The sequence below is a fragment of the Cherax quadricarinatus genome, chromosome 76 (assembly GCF_038502225.1).
Source record: "Cherax quadricarinatus isolate ZL_2023a chromosome 76, ASM3850222v1, whole genome shotgun sequence".
NCBI classification, from domain to species: Eukaryota; Metazoa; Arthropoda; class Malacostraca; order Decapoda; family Parastacidae; genus Cherax; species Cherax quadricarinatus.
Window position 1 is genome coordinate 11896278 of NC_091367.1, and position 17542 is coordinate 11913819.

General features: G+C 42.0%; 1 protein-coding gene across 3 annotated transcripts in view; it reads left to right on the top strand.

Moving 5' to 3' along the window:
• The first annotated feature begins 2473 nt into the window (after positions 1-2473).
• Amph (amphiphysin) overlaps positions 2474-17542 on the top strand; it is a 239219-nt gene continuing 224150 nt past the window's right edge. The window contains exon 1 of one of the 3 annotated variants that reach the window (XM_053798291.2): positions 2474-2489. Coding sequence is in view for 1 of the 3 variants with exons in the window: in XM_070101290.1 (XP_069957391.1) it covers positions 3131-3145 (15 nt within the window). In the remaining 2 variants the exon portion in view is untranslated. Of the gene's footprint in view, positions 2490-3115; positions 3146-3270; positions 3319-17542 lie in introns of those variants that run through there. The other 2 variants (XM_070101290.1, XM_053798290.2) reach the window with 2 other exon arrangements.

Here is a 17542-nt window from a genome sequence, read left to right on the forward strand (position 1 = left end):
TTGTTGCAAACCTTTGTACTTTCTCTAATTTCTTGATGTGCTTGACCAGGTGTGGATTCCAAACTGGTGCTGCATACTCCAGTATGGGCCTGACGTAAATGGTGTACAGAGTCTTGAACGATTCCTTACTGAGGTATCGGAACGCTATCCTTAGGTTTGCGAGACGCCCGTACGCTGCAGCAGTTATCTGATTGATGTGCGCCTCAGGAGATGTGCTCGGTGCTATACTCACCCCAAGATCTTTTTCCTTGAGTGAGGTTTGCAGTCTTTAGCCACCTAGACTATACTGTGTCTGCGGTCTTCTTTGCCCTTCCCCAACCTTCATGACTTTGCATTTGGCAGGGTTAAATTCAAGGAGGCAGTTGCTGGACCAGGCTTGTAGCCTGTCCAGGTCTCTTTGTAGTCCTGCCTGATCCTCGACCGATTTGATTCTCCTCATTAACTTCACATATGTCATTCACATATACCAAAAACAGTACAGGTCCTAGGACTGATCCCTGTGGAACCCCGCTTGTCACAGGCACCCACTCGGACACCTCGTCACGTACCATGACTCGTTGTTGCCTCCCTGTCAGGTATTCTCTGATCCATTGCAGTGCCTTTCCTGTTGTGTGTGCCTGATCCTCTAGCTTTTGCAGTAACCTCCTGTGAGGAACTGTGTCGAAGGCCTTCTTGCAGTCCAAGAAAATGCAGTCTGTCCACCCCTCTCTCTCTTGTCTTACTTCTGTCACCTTATCATAAAACTCCAATAGGTTTGTGACACAGGATTTTCCTTCCCTGAAACCGTGCTGTGTGTGTGTGTGTGTGTGTGTGTGTGTGTGTGTGTGTGTGTGTGTGTGTGTGTGTGTGTGTGTGTGTCACCTGTACTCGCCGAGTTGTTTGTTCGGGTCGAGTCTCAGCTCCTGGGTTCACGACAGTTGCCTACAGTATTGGTTTCTGGCGTCATGGGTCCCGTAATTACTAATCTTCAAAGTGTGAAGTGTGTATGTATACTCAGCTATATGTGGTTGCAGGGCTCGAGTCTCAGCTCCTGGCGCCCCTCTTCGCTAACCGCTACTGGGTTCACCCCTGGCTTCGAAAGCTTTTTTGTACTTCTTAAAGCTGCTTTATATATGTATCTTGCCTCTATCTCTCCCCTGTCCAGGTCATCCCGCTTTCTGACAATTCCTCTCCGTATTTGTACGTTGTTACCATATCACCCCTAGTCATCAGATTTAACTCCCTTAATCTCTCCTCCTAGGACATACCCCTAGCTACAGAACTAATCTTGGTGCAAACCTCTGTACTGTTTCCAGTTTCTTGAAATGCTTGGCAAGGTGTGTGTTACATACAGGTGCTGCATATTCCAATATGAGCCTGATAGATGTTATATAGTGTCGCAAATGACTAATTTCTTAGGATCCTGTAAGCTAGTCTTAGATTTGCCAGACGCTCGTTTGCTGCAGCAGTTTAACCTATATTCTCTTTAGGCGATGTGTTCGGTACAGTGCTCACCCAGTGATTCTTTTGTATAGTACTCTTTGCCTATCCCAAATCTTCATAACTGTAGTTGCTGGGATTGAATTTTTGCAGCCACTTGTCAGACCAGACCTGCAGCCTATTTAAAGTTTTTCCTGATCCCAACTTGTTTTTATTTTCATTAATTTCATAACGTCTGCAAACAAGGATACCTCGGACTCCATCCCTTATGTCATATCATTGACATATACGTATAAGAAATAGTGATGGTCTAAGTACTGATACTTGTGGAACCTCATTCGTCACATTTTCCCATTCTAACCTCATTCTGAACAATCACACTGTGCTTTCTCCCTGTTAAGTATTCCTTGAGGAATTTCTCTTCGTTATTTCAGCGTGCTGGTCTAGCTTTTATCCAGCTTGTGCGTGCGTACTTGTGTGTGGGGGGGACTGACTCCCAGGGTCTTACTGATTTTTATGTGATTTCTGTGGTGGTGTTTCGGCGGCGAGTATGGTGTGTGGGGGGGGAGTGTGGGAGGAAGGATTACTGTAGTAGAGATAAGCGTGAGAGGGAAGGTGGGAGCGAGTCGAAACATTCTTGTGGAGCTTTGGTGTAGGTAGTGGTGAAGGTGTTTATGCTGGAGGTGGTGTAGGGAGTGTTAGCGGGGAGAGAAGGGGAGGGGTGATGTGTGGGAGGAAGGACTAGTAGAGATAACTCAGGAGGGAGGCAGGAGCGATAGCCTAACCATTACTGTGGGGGCTTTCGTGGTTTTAGTTGTGGTGGTGGTGGTGGTAAAGTGTACGCCACTTACAGGGTTACTTTTGGTAGAGACCGTGAAGTATTCATCACCTCAGGGATCATCTGTTGTGGTGGTTATGTTAGTTGCGGTGACCGTGAAGTGTGCGTCACATGAGGGGTCACCTGGAACTTGTGGTGTTACCAGCAGTCAGAGCTGGACCAGACTCCGACCACGTACGTGTCGCTCTTCTTAACTTATCGTGTCTTCGTTTACTACCACTCTTGGGATTGTGTATGTAGTGTTCATTACAGTTCTATAATTGCGTTATGGCGTTGAATACCTGGAGGTTACCTGGAGGTTATTCCGGGGATCAACGCCCCCGCGGCCCGGTCCATGACCAGGCCTCCCGATGGATCAGGGCCTGATCAACTAGGCTGTTACTGCTGGCCGCACGCAGTCCAACGTACGAGCCTGGGATTGCGTGTGCAATGTTCGTTTCTGTTCTAAGATTGCATTGTGGCGCTTATACTACTCTAAGATTGCATGTGTGGCATTGACTACCACTCTAGGAATGTGTGTATTCATCATTTGTGATTGTGGGGGTCTAACCCTTGCTCTTGGCCCTGTGAAGCACCGGTGTTTACACGGCTTCACAGTGGCGGCGGCGACGACGGAGTCGGCCTCCCCGCTAGATGTGTGTTAGTGGACCATGGCGGGGACTTTCCCTTACACCACCTCTCCACCTATTTGTGCATGAGACAGTCGAGACACTGCACCCGAGTCCTGACCCCTCCAGGAGGCAGCAGTAGATGGGGGGAGAGCAGCAGAGTTGGAGGAGGAAGCAACAGTGGAGGCAGCAAAATGGAAGAGGAGACAGCTGTGACAGAGGAAAGACAATAGTGGAGTAGTAGTAGGAGGAGGAGGGAGCTGTGATGGTGAAGAGTGAGGTAGGGATCCTGGAGGTGTTATCACCTGGAGCGAGCGGGTGGTGGGAGCAGTAAGACAGGCAGGCAGGCAGGCAGCCGGGCGGGGACTGGCTGTGGCAGGATCAGTGTTGTCCTTACCGTAGGTGGTGTCGCTACACCTCTCCTCGCGTCTCCATCATCTTAACGTGCCCAGTGTTAGCGGCACTTTTATCCGTGTGTCGTATTAGTGGCTCTATATGATTCCTTTCCTCCCCTTGTAGCACTCCTACATGCTCGGCTCTCCAACCCCCCCTCCTCCCTCACCTTGCCTCACACGCTACCTCTACCTGACTGGCCTTAATAATGTGTGTGGGCAGAAGCAACGACTGTGGGTGTAATCAGTAACTATGGGTTATTTAGTGTTATCTAGTTTGTACACGCACGCAAGCGCGCGCGCGCACACACACACACACACACACACACACACACACACACACACACACACACACACAGTGAAGAGGTGGGACCAGGAGCTACGAATCGGCCCCTGCAACCTCAACTAGGTGAGTACACACACGCAGGGCCAGGAGCTACGACTCGATCCCTGCAACCTCAACTAGGTGAGTGTACACACACACGTACGCAGGGCCAGGAGCTATGTATCGACCCCTGCAACCACAAATAGGCGAGTACACACGCGCGCGCACACACACACACACACACACACACACACACACACACACACACACACACACACACACACACACACACACACACACACACACACACACACACACACACACACACACACTCAATCTTTAATAATGTGGGCAGACTTGGGTATTTAGTGTTATCCGGTTCATGTGTACCTGTTACGTACATACACACGAACGCACACTTCTTCAAGATACGTGCAGTTTACTTAGAGGTTTCTTTTATTTCTGATGATTGCGTAAGTTATGTATTGTCACTCTTGTGTTGGTTCAGTGATATCTGTTGTCACTTGTTGCATTGGTTCTCTGATGCTGTTAGTCGCACGCTGGAAAATATTTCGGTGTTTTTCTTGCTGCTGCTGAGATTTTGGATAGGTTATTATATTTTTTGTATTTAATTACTACACAATTTTTTCTTTGTAAAAACCGAGTTAATGTTTTAACTATTTTAATATCTCCCAAAATAATTTCATCGTTGTAGGTGAATTTTAAGAGTAGTAAGTTTGTGTTTGAAGATGGTTCTCTCACTACTAATTGTGTGTGACCTTCAAGATGCCTCAGACCAACGATCTGCAGACTGCACAACAAGATTAATTTTGAATTAGTTTCGACGTATGACGATCATGATTGTTAGTAAATAAGTTTCTTATATATAATTATTTACTGATTATGATAATATTGTGGTAATTTTTACTCTGTGGTTACCGTGACTGAAATGAGGGACATTAAATGTGTCTACATTAGTATTTCACTTTGTGAACCGCGATCTCTTTGCAAATAGTAAACTTAAATGTGGCTCCCTTGAACGAAAAAGCTGATGAGCTCTGAACTAGATGAGGTGACAGCTGAAGCTAATACCATAATATCATAGTTACAAGAGTAGGCATGAAGGTTAATCATCTTAGCGTAAAGCCAGTCAGTATTTGATAGACGGTGCCAGGAGCTATGAATCGTCCTCTGCAAACACCACTAGGTGTACTTGGGCGCACACCGTGGGCATGCATGAAGGCGCGCGCACACCTGGTGAATGGTAATAAGTACCATTCTCTAGCCTGCAACTCCTTCAAGGGAGGTACCTCGATGCCGGTGAGGGCTCTTTGATTTAAGGAATACGATTTATCCCTTTCCTTGGATCGATCGTGATTACCTCCTATTCCTCCAGGTGTTGTATAACCCCCTAGGGGTTTAGCGCTTCCCAATGAATTTAATATTTTAGTCATCAACCAGTGGCTCCGCCTTGCACTACTATCCTGGCTTGCCACGCCCCCACGGGATATCCGACTTTTGAGAAATATCCTCAAGTGGTCCTCGCGTGGTAGATCAGTGTTCCAAGCGGTTTGTTGGAGCAGCGTGACTAGTGACTTGACGCACATCTTGTGTATATGCCACTCTGTAATTGTGCTGGTGTGTGCAGGGAGGTTGAGCTGCAGTACTCGGGTCTCTTGTGATCTTTGTTTCCCTTTGTACTAACTTTATCCTACTGAAATTTTATAATGTCTCCATTCAGATCTGTGAGTTAGCCGTTACCTGGAGGTTATTCCGGGGATCAACGCCCCCGCGGCCCGGTCCATGACCAGGCCTCCCGATGGATCAGGGCCTGATCAACTAGGCTGTTACTGCTGGCCGCACGCAGTCCAACGTACGAGCCACAGCCCGGCTGATCCGGCACTGACTTTAGGTATCTGTCCAGCTCTCTCTTGAAGGCAGCCAGGGGTTTATTGGCAATTCCCCTAATGCTTGATGGGAGGCTGTTGAACAGTTTTGGGCCCCAGACACTTATGGTGTTTTCCCTTAGTGTACCAATGGCGCCCCTACTTTTTATTGGGGGCATTTTGCATCGGCTGCCCAGTCTTTTACTTTCGTAGGGAGTGATTTCTGTGTGCAGATTTGGGACCATTCCTTCCAAGATTTTCCAAGTGTAGATTATGATATATCTCTCCCTCCTGCGTTCCAGCGAGTACAAGTCAAGTGCTTCCAAGCGTTCCCAGTAGTTAAGGTGCTTGACAGAACTTATACGTGCAGTAAAGGATCTCTGTACACTCTCTAGATCTGCGATTTCACCTGCTTTGAATGGAGATGTTAATGTATAGCAGTATTCCAGCCTAGAGAGAACAAGTGATTTGAAAAGGATCATGGGCTTGGCATCTCTCGTTTTGAATGTTCTCATTATCCATCCTATCATTTTCTTTGCACGTGCGATCGTGGCACTGTTGTGATCCTTGAAAGTGAGATCCTCAGACATTACTACTCCCAGGTCCCTTACATTATTTTTCCGCTCTATTGTATGGCCGGAGTCAGTAGTATACTCTGTTCTAGTTATTATCTCCTCCAGTTTTCCATAACGGAGTAGTTGGAATTTGTCCTCATTGAACATCATATTGTTTACCGTTGCCCACTGGAAAACTTTGTTTATATCTTCTTGGAGGTTAACCGCGTCCTCAGCAGATGACAGCCTCATGCAGATCCTAGTATCATCCGCAAAGGATGATACGGTGCTGTGGTGTATATCTCTGTCTATGTCTGATATGAGGATAAGGAATAAGATGGGGGAGAGTACTGTGCCTTGTGGAACAGAGCTCTTCACTATGGCAGCCTCCGATTTAACTCTGTTGACCACTACTCTTTGTGTTCGATTTGTTATGAAGTTGAAGATCCATCTCCCCACTTTCCCAGTTATTCCTTTAGCACGTATTTTATGGGCTATTACGCCATGATCGCATTTGTCAAATGCTTTTGCAGTCTGTGTATATTACATCTGCATTCTGATTTTCTTCCAGTGCATCCAAGGCCATGTCATAGTGATCCAGTAGTTGTGAGAGGCAGGAGCGACCTGCCCTGAACCCATGTTGCCCTGGATTGTGCAGATTTTGGGAATCCAGGTGATTTGCAATCCTGCTTCTTAGCACTCTTTCAAAGATTTTTATGATGTGGGACGTCAGAGCTATTGGTCTATAGTTCTTAGCTAATGTTTTGCTGCCACCTTTATGGAGTGGGGCTATATCCGTTGTTTTAAGTGACTGTGGAATTTCACCCATGTCCAAGCTCCTCCATAGTGTACTTAGGGCACACGAGAGGGGTTTCTTGCAGTTCTTAATGAAAACAGAGTTCCACGAGTCTGGGCCCGGGGCTGAGTGCATAGGCATGTTGTCAATGGCTTTTTCGAAATCTATCGGAGTTAGGGTAATGTTGGAAATCTGGCATACATTTATGGAGTTTTGAGGCTCATTCATGAAGAAATCATTTGGGTCGTCGATCCTCAGACCGATTAGTGGTTCACTAAACACAGAGTCATACTGGGATTTCAATATTTCACTCATTTCCTTGTTGTCATCTGTGTAAGTCCCATCCTGTCTGAGTAAGGGCCCGATACTAGATGTGGTATTTGCCTTGTTTTTGGCATATGAAAAGAAATATTTTGAATTTCTTTCAATTTCACTAATAGCTTTAAGCTCCTCCTGCCTCTCCTGGTTCCTGTAAGAGTCATTTAGCTTAAGTTCGATAGTTCCACTTCCCTGGTCAGCGCCTCCTTTCGTGTATCAGATATTCTAGCACTCCTGAGGAGCTCAGTGACTCTTCGTCGTCTTCTGTAGAGGGAGCGTCTTTTTCTCTCCAGTTTACTCTCTGCTCTTCTTCTTTCTTAGGGGAATATGCCTAGAACATGCTTCGGCTACCAGGAAGTTGATCCTTTCAAGGCACTGGTTTGGATCCATGTCATTTAAGACATCTTCCCAACATGTTTCGTTTAGGACATGGTTTACCTGGTCCCAGTTGATGTTCTTGTTGTTGAAGTTGTATTTTGTGAAGACACCTTCACAGGTACATGCATTCTGCTGATTAGGACCCCTATGCATGTACGTCTGGACTTCGATTAGATTGTGATCGGAATTAGTTGTTTTTGATATTCTTATGTCTCTTATCAGGTCCTCATTATTTGTGAAGATAAGGTCAAGTGTGTTTTCTAGTCTTGTTGGCTCCACTATCTGCTGGCTTAAGGTGTGTTTTTCGCAGAGACTTAGTAGCTCATGTGTGTGTGACCTTTCATCTGCGCTACCTCCGGGGATTGTTTCAGCTATAACATTATTTGCTACATTCTTCCATTTTGTATGCCTTAGGTTGAAATCACCAAGCAGTAAGATGTTTGGGGATGGAGCTGGAAGGTTTTCCAAACAGTAATCAATTTTCAGTAGCTGTTCCTTGAACTGTTGTGAGGTTGCATCTGGTGGCTTGTATACAACCACAATGACTAGGTTTTGGTTCTCGATCTTTATTGATAGAACTTCAACTACCTCATTTGTGGTGTTCAGCAACTCCGTGCAGATAAGGGACTCTTTGACATACAGGCCAACCCCTCCTTGTTGCCTGTTTTTTCTGTCGCATCTGAAAAGGTTGTAACCACATCCATATTTCACTGTCAAAGTGATCTTTTGTGTGAGTCTCTGTGAAGGCTGCAAACATTGCATTAGACTCCTCTAGAAGTCCACTGATAAAAGGTATTTTGTTGTTGGTGGATGGCTTAAGGCCCTGTATATTAGCAAATATGAACGAGGTTGTATTCTGTGTTTGTTAGTTACATCTAACACATTACACTTTATAGAAGGACACTTGCTGCTCACCAAACCCTTATTATTGACGTCTATAATAAAGGTTTAGTGTGAATGAAGTGTCTTTCATATTTGTGGGCAGTATCTGCCATCCAACGATCCATTTGATCATGTTATACAGTGGGGTGATAGTCTTGAAATAATTTACTGTCATTAGTCTTCAGACCTCTAAAGTGGTACACAGTGGTAAAAACGGTGATGGACACCTTGATGGAGATAAAAGGTATAAAATACCTACACTGTGAGTTGAACAAGACTGATTTTCGAATATGTGCCCTGATGCTGGTGATCAGTGAAATTGGAACTGCCCTTCCCTTGAATATGATTACTGTCCAACCCTCTCATGCTCTGTTTAATAATAATAATAATAATATAATAATATCTTTATTTACTACAAGTACATGTACAAGGTATACAGTCCTAGCTGACAACAATGACATACTACTATATAGAAACTCCCTTGTTATGCTCTGCATTTCGGGCAAATTAGGTCAGTGTCCCGGGATGCGACCCACACCAGTCGACTAACACCCAGGTACCCATTTTACTGATGGGGAACATAGACAACAGGTGGAAAGAAACACGTCCAATGTTTCTACTCTGGCTGGGAATCGAACCAAGGCCCTCGCCTTGTGAAGCGAGAGCGTTAGCCACCAGGCCGCCAGAGTCCTAATAGGTTTAGTTCTCAGTGAAAATAAGAGTTTTCATACACACACACACAAAAAAAAATAGCAAAGCATATTCACATGTTAATGGAAGGGACATATTAACATGGATTAGATGGTGAATGTCAAAGAAAAATTACTGTTTACGTCTGGCAACGCGAGATATATCGTAAATTCTTAGAATGATGGTATCACCACGCACTCAGTTTGAGGAGGAGGAGGAGGCGGCGGCGGCGGCGGCGACGGCGACGGCGGCGACGGCGGCGGCGGAGGAGGCGACGGCGGAGGAGGCGACGGCGGCGGCGGCGGCGGAGGAGGCGACGGCGGAGCTGCTCGCCAATAAACAGATTTACAAACATTACACTTATCACTTGTCTGACCATCTTCAGCCTGTCAAAAGAATCTAGCCTAGAGTTCAGTGTTACTACGTAACTACTTGCAACTTCTTGTAGATCCCTAGACTTTCGGGTTTTATCGTACGTATACTTGAATTCTCCTATGATGTCCGGAACCGTCACTTCTTCATGCAATTCGTTCCACTTCCTAAATGTTCTGAGCTTAGAGGCTTTTCTTGATGTGTCTATGGCACACTATCGTAGTTAATTTTCCACTGACCCCATGCCCCTGATCTTCACTGTACGTCGTGATCATGTCGCCTCTGATTGCCCTGTCATCTAAGATCAAGTTTGGTTTCTTTAGACTCTCTTCGTTGGTCAGTTTCCTCAGCTCGGATATATTTTTTTTCATCGCAGAGCTTTTTATTTTCTCTGCCTTGATGCCGGAGGAAGGGTCTTCATTGAAGAAACTGGAATTATCCTCCCCTTTCTTAGATCGAACCTGAATGACTCCCATTCCTCAGACTCGACATGACCCCTACGAATTTTATGCTTCCTCATTATAAAAAAAAATATCGATTCTGAAGATGTTTGTTCATGTGTGGGTTCCACACTAGTGCAACATACTTTACGATGGGCCAGACATAAGTGTATAGGGCCCCAAATGACACTGTTGAGGCCAACCTCGACACTTGTAAACGGTTACACTGATGATGTGCGCCTCTGGTTATATTCTCTTCTCATGGAGAAATGAAGTACCTGATGCTGGTGAAGGACTCTTGTTCCAAAAAAAATTGAAACTGTCCTACCCTTGGATCAAACATGATTATTTCCTGAGCGATTCTCCATGTATTTAATGTGGCATTGTGTTAGGTATTACGTTTACTACTGGATCCTCCTCGCTGGAATCCTTTATAAACACTTTCTTCCATTTTTTTTTGTATTTCAGTTGTGGCCTTCTCTTATCTGTCATATGTTCGAGACATAACACTTGCTGAGGTTGATCTGAGCAGTCACGTGTTTGAACGCTTGTACAGTCTGTCCATCTCCTCTGAGAGTCCGTTCCTGTTCCTGTCTACAAAATAACTCTGTAGCATTCCCAACATGGATACGTATGACTTTATAGCCTCTGGCATGTCATTTACCTATATCAGGAATAGTAGTGGTCTCACAGTTGATGCATTACTCCGCTTGTCATCACTCCCTTAGATGTTCTTTAATCCATTGTAAGGTTTATCTTGATATCCTTACACGGTTTTCCGGTTTAGATAAGCCTATATGGTATAGTTTCAGATGCCTTCTCGCGGCCCAGTAAAGGGCACTGCCCATACTTGTGGCAGAATTTCCCATAACTCAAATTCGTTCTTGTTATATAGCTTATGAATCGGTTTCCACCTTCAAGATACCAGAAGGTTTCTTGTTCTCTGCGTAGGTGTTACATAGCGTGCATGAACATTCATTAACTTGCATGACCCACTAAGTTGGTGCTATTTTTGATGAGCAGTGAGTAAGCAGTATTCTTATTAGACGAGACGCCGTTCATTTGTGCAACCGCTTACAGTCTCACCCGAGCAGTTCAACTATTCGGCAAAAAAAGTTAAAAATTATAACAAGGTCTTTTTGTTGCTCTTGCCGAGTCCTGAGTGACTTACCGAGTACCAGTGTCGCAGTATGTGGAGGCAGCCTTGGTAGTGTGTTACATTGTGTGGAGACATTGCTATGATTCTCTAAAGATTAAGATGTACTTAGCGATAACACGAAAGAGAGTGTTAAAACGACAGTTAATTACAGTAGCCAACAAAATTTAACTTTTTATGCAGTTCAGAAAGAAAATTGGTTGAAGAACCACATGATATATATTACCTAATAATTTTCAGTATTATATTATGCACAGGTATTAAGTTTGGTGCGTGCAATGATAAACTAATCTTTCTTAATGTAAAGTCATTTTATATATGCATAAAATATATTTCCATAAGCATACGTATTTACATAACAGTTCAGGTTTTTTTTTGCTGGTGTTGAGTATGACTGGTGAAGCAGTGCTCACAGTAGTCCACCATCAAACTGATCATCAGGTTTCTCTGTTATCTCTTCTCCGTGATGGTGAAATCGTTCACCATGTTGTTGTGTTTCACAGAAACTACATTATCAAATTTGAATTTAACATCCAGAATTAGTTAGAAACCCATGTTTTTAAACTTGAACTTAATGATATGGAACCTTCGGTCAACGTTGTTTCGCTCGGTTTGAACTTTGTCAAGAACTAGAATATACAATAAAATCTCTCCTTTATCTATCATAAAGGTTTGCTGTTCTCATAGTACCAGGTATTAAACGATCCAGTATGTCAATGTTTACTTTACTATTATATACATAGGAAAACGTTAAATTCTTAGGGGGTCGCACAGCGACTTAGAAAGGGAAGCAATCAGGTTTGATTCAAGGAATAAGAGGGTAGCTCTAATTCCTTTGATGAAGAGCCCTTCAGCGTCTTTAAGGATACCAGTGGCATTAGTCCTTTGTCAAAGCTTACCTTTGATGTATCTGTAATGGGTTTCAAAAGTTTCCCTACTAATGAAATCCTTCTTTAGCCTTGGCTTGTGCTTCCCTAGTCAACCAGACTGTTGGTGCTGGTGGCCCACTGGCCGATATATCCATCATAGCCTGGTTGATCCGGCACTTGACGGAAGAAATTGTCGAATTTTCTGTTGAAGACTTCTACATTTGTTCCAGCAGCGTTTCTGATATCTTCTAGTAAGATGTTAAAGTCTAGGACCTAAGATGTTGAAACACTGCTTGTTGCTGTGTTTATTCTATACATTCTCCCACATCTCTCGCTCCAGTACATTGTTATTGTGCCTTCTACATATATTATTGTCTCCTCCGCTCCAGCGATTACATATTTAAGACGGGTATTGGCTCTCTGCGGGTCGGTAAATGATTTTTGAATCTACTCCAACTTTGATCTCTCTCTCTCTCTTGCCTTGAATGGAGCTATCATCATAGGCTTTAAGCGACAAATCTCAACCGATTTGAACAGTGTCACCATCAACACATTGTTCACTGTTACTCATTCTCAGCCTCTTCGATCTCTCCTGGTAAAGGAGAAATTAGTGCTACTCTCTAATTGTCTTCATTTTCTAGGTGTTGTATGACACCTACGGGTTTAGATCTTCCCGTATTGAATATAAGACACTGTATATTCACTGCTTTTACGTTTATATATAAATGTAATATCACGTAAGAGTAACATCTTATAAGAAGGATTTCTCAGTGGTGTTACATTTCACGCAGCCACAACATATTTCCTTCACGTGTGTGCTGTTGGGGTGGTTTTCATGCTTAAATATCAGGATTTTCACCGGTACCAGTCAGGGAGGGGAAGAGCATTTTTTGGAAGTCATTGTTTACACTTGCAACTGTGGTACAGATGATAAAGACGTCACGTATACATCTTACCCATTCATAAGAAATTTTGTACCGAGAGTTCATTTAGCCATGTTTAAATTATGCACATATTTTTGTAATCTAATGCGAGTGCTAGTCTTTGTTTTATTACTGTATTCGCCTATTGGTGGCTGCCTGTGTTGAGGAGCTGCTTTTCCAGGCCCCTGCCTCTCAATTATTCAAGAACGGTCACACGTTATTTCGGGCTTGGTGTGCCTTATCATACCTGCTCTTAAAACTGTGTATGGAATTGGTTTCCACCGCTTCCTTAATCGCATCGTTCCACTTCTTAACCACCCCTCAGATTGCAGTAGTTACCTCTGCCATCAGTCTGGCTTATTTGAAACCTTTAACTTCGCTCATTTTAGTCTGTCTCCTTTGGCTTCTGAAAATATCGTATACGTCTCAATCGTGTTTATCCTGGATCTTTTATTGTAAACTATATTTTTTCTCGAATCATTGCTCTTGGTTCCAAGATTAGTCTCGTAGTGAAACTGTAGCTTATCTGGGCTGTCGACATGTTTTCTCAGATTGGAACTTCACTTCGGTGCTGCTTGTAACATTGTACGGCTTGTTTTATGCGGGGTTTTAATTTATGTGTACGTTCATTTTTAATGGGGTTTGTTTGTGGGTTTTTAATGTGGGCTATGATTTGTGTGTGTTTGATGGTTTTAATTATATATATATATATATATATATATATATATATATATATATATATATATATATATATATATATATATATATATATTAAAATACACACCTGTGTAAACAAACAAGGATCCATCATTGTGTTATCCTAGATTAAACTCACAGTGGGCTTTTATGTAGCCATAACAAGTGTGTGCTCTCAGGACCACTGTAAACTTTCTTAATTTCGTCAAGGGTGTGTAACAAAATAATTTAGGTTAGTTTGTTAGCCGTGTTAACTGCTGCAAAATACAGATCATTCTCACATGCAAACAGCATACAGTTTCCAACGATACATAAATAACCCGCATATAGGAAATAAACTTATTACTACGTTTCGGTCCGACCTGGACCATTAACTAGTCACTAATTAATGGTCCAAGTCGTACCGAAACGTCGTCATAAGTTTGTCTCCAATGTGTGGGTTATTTGTGTATTGTTCCAGTCACGGTATTGCGCCATTTATTTTTTAAGCGATGACGTTGTATCCTCTACCGATAGACGTTCCTCTGCCCTTTTGTGTAATTTGGTTGTTGGAAAATTTAGGTTAAAACAACTTAATGGTAAACGGCAGCTCTCCACGAAGGTACTACCTTCATGTCATATGAATGGGAAACGGAAGCCTGTGAAACGTTTTGCACTCTGGTGGTATTGTTGGTTTTTTTCTTTGTCCTGTAACAACGTAAGATGACAGATAAATCTTACAAACTTCTTACATTTTTTATGCACTTCTCTACTTTCCTGTGTTCCGTAATAGTTCTTATTCCAGTAATATTACATTTCCAGTGCAAAGGATGTTTTGAAACCAGTCACCGGAGAAATAACGATGATTCCTCGAACCGTTCATTTGTATTAAGATAAATAATTTAGAATAAATATATTTTTGGTTACTGTTTAGGTCGTTGAGAAATAGACGCGCGTACTTCATCAGTAATAATTAACCGTTTAGGAGCCATGACATTAATTTTTTTTTTATCTCTGAAAGTTGAGAAATAGACGCACATTCCTGCCTAAAGTTACATTTAGTTTAGTGACCGTAACCTAACTTTGCTTTCGTGGAGACAGTGGTGATAGTAATATATAGAGTTAGAATCCGCTCTCATTTGTTTTAACGTAGCCTATTATAGGAACGTTTAATTTTCAATGTATGATGGTTTCATGGCAAAAAGAATCGACCCTTACACAGCTTCCATCCCGGAGGATATCAGACATACGCTTTTCAACATAATCAGGTTTTAAGCGCGTAAATCTCTTGACGTTATCAATTAACTTGACATGTTTAGTTGCAAACTACAAATGAAGAATTGGGTAGTTGGGGTGCACGTGCTTGTGTACACACACAAGCGTGTTATGTATGCTCTCTTTCGTATTTGTATTCACTTACCTAGTTAAGTTTGAAATTCTTTGGCTCATCTTAATTTTATCTGGCGTGATCTGTTTCTTGTATTTACGATTGTGTGTCAAAACCTATTTACAGTTACGATGTTTCGTTTTCATTTCACCATCATCGTCATCCATTATCGTCATCCATCATCGTCATCAACCTTTAATCAGGATGCCGTCCACAGCATTCGACTAATGCTCAGATGCCTAATTACCGTTAGATATCTGAACATGGGCAGCAAATGTAGGGAGACTTGCCCATACGACTTGCCTTTTCCTGGGCATCAAATTTGGGAACGTCCGACGCTCTAAATACTGAGCTACAAAGCTGTGTGGAAGATTTTCTCATTGTTTGCGTGTGGCAGTGCATGTACGTGGATGGATGTAAGCATGACCTTGGTACCATTGTGGGCCAGGGCAGAAGAATCTGGCGGCTTTGGCAACTATGCAGGAAGTACTTCTGTGTCTGGGGTTATTGTAGTGGTGTGGGAGCAAGAAGGATCTTGATTATTTGGTTAGCTTTTAAAATCTGTCGACTACACGAGAATCATTAAGGCTGCAAAGTACCTGCACAACACCAGTCAGGAATACTTTAATCGCTAAAATAGGGCTTAAAGTATAAATTGATTTTTTATTAGTAAGAAAGAAAAGTGACATGTTTCAGTATTGTCGCCACTAGAGTGACGGTGAGTCTACACCACACTCAAATTAATACCACTTCTCTTATTTTTGTGCTTAATATTCGTTTAAATGATGTTTTAGTATGACATACATTTGGACACAGTTTAGCCTCTGTTTACATCTCTTAACAACATATAGTCTGTTTATATTCTGAGAAATCTCTTGAAGAGCGTGCGCAGAAAGCAGCAGTGGAGTATATATATATATATATATATATATATATATATATATATATATATATATATATATATATATATATATATATATATATATATATATATATATATATATATATATATGAGTTTAGTTTAATCCCTATATTAAGGATTAAAGTATCCTTGACTGGTCGTGTATTTGACATGCAGCCTTAATGACCCTTGTGCAATTAATAGACTTTAAGACCTAATAAGACAACAATTTAGCATCACTTAATACTAATAGCAAACGTTACCAGTTTCGTTGCAATTTTTTGAACTACGGTATCAGCAAAGGCTATTTTTTTTTTTTTTTTTGACTAAGCTATTGAGATAGTTCACGTTACAATATCTCATTTGCTACAGTAAAAGCATTTTTTCATAGCACTGAGTCGTGGAGGCATCAACCTCTGTGAAAAATGTTGTATACAAAAAATATATAATACAGACAAGATAAAGAAATGGGCAAATGTGCAGCATCTGGGTATCATTATTTGTAGAAGTTTCGCCATCCACTGATTTTATCAATATAATAAGGCCACTGCATGGCGAAGCATCTACAATTTAAAATGCCCAGATGTTGCCCATGTCTAATTCTTCATCTGTAAAGGATGCCAAACACGATTAATCGGAGCTCTCATATCTTAAGATCATACGATAAGATTGTAATATATAACAAGACTCCAATACGATTAAGATGTAACTATGGCCAAGTGGGGTCCGACAAAGACGCAGTGTAACCTCTGGAATCCTGTCTTTTGTGCAATTGCTTACAGGATGAGCTCCGGGTGCATAATAAACTTAGTCGCTCTGGCGGCACGAAGTAACTAGAGATCATTCGTCTTTCATCAGGCTTTCTCTCTGAGATCACTTGATTTTTTTCTACATGAAATTAAATCGTTGTCACTTATTCACGGTATTGTAGGTTAACGTAAATTAACCAAATTATGTTTTTTCTAACAATAGAATATCAGACAAAAACATGTAAACATGTCTCCATGTAACAGCTGTCCATTTGTTATTTCCTTCTAATATGTAAATTTGTTATGTTCTTGCAAGAGCGTTGTGACTTGTGTTCTTAAAGCTTGACAATGTATTATTTAAGCCATGCTTTCAGTAATGGTATACATTAGAGATGAAGACAGCATGGGAGTACTAATGAATCATACGAGCATTAAATGTCCAGTTTGTGTTGTAAGACCAGTGTATCATACATTCAGAACGTTTCATCGCATTAGATTTTACTCTTATACTTTCTAAGTTGAGTAATATTGATTCATAAGTATCCTGATTACATGAGTAAGTCTCAGCACTTTTAGAAAGGGTATTCATGGGAATATGCAACACCTGATGAATGGAAAGTAATTAGGTTTGATCCTAGGAAGTGGAGGTAGCTCAAATTCCTTGCAGCAAGAGCCATTCACTAGCCTTTGTACGGTTTGCAAATAGGTGACTCTTAGCTCAGTGGTAGCGTCTTTGGCTCACAGCCAAAGGGTATGTTTCCTTACATGTGTTGACCTGCATCATTTAGTAGTAAATAGGTATCTAAGGTGTACACTTTAGGTGAGTTTAAGTTTTGAAATGATCCTTGCGAATTTAGCGCTTATGGTTGAAAATAATAATAATCTTCAGTTGTACTAGTAAACAATATTTTTTCACGTGGCAATAGTAAACCTAGCTGTTTTATTTTACAAAATATTAACTAATAACTAGCTTGATGTGCTATT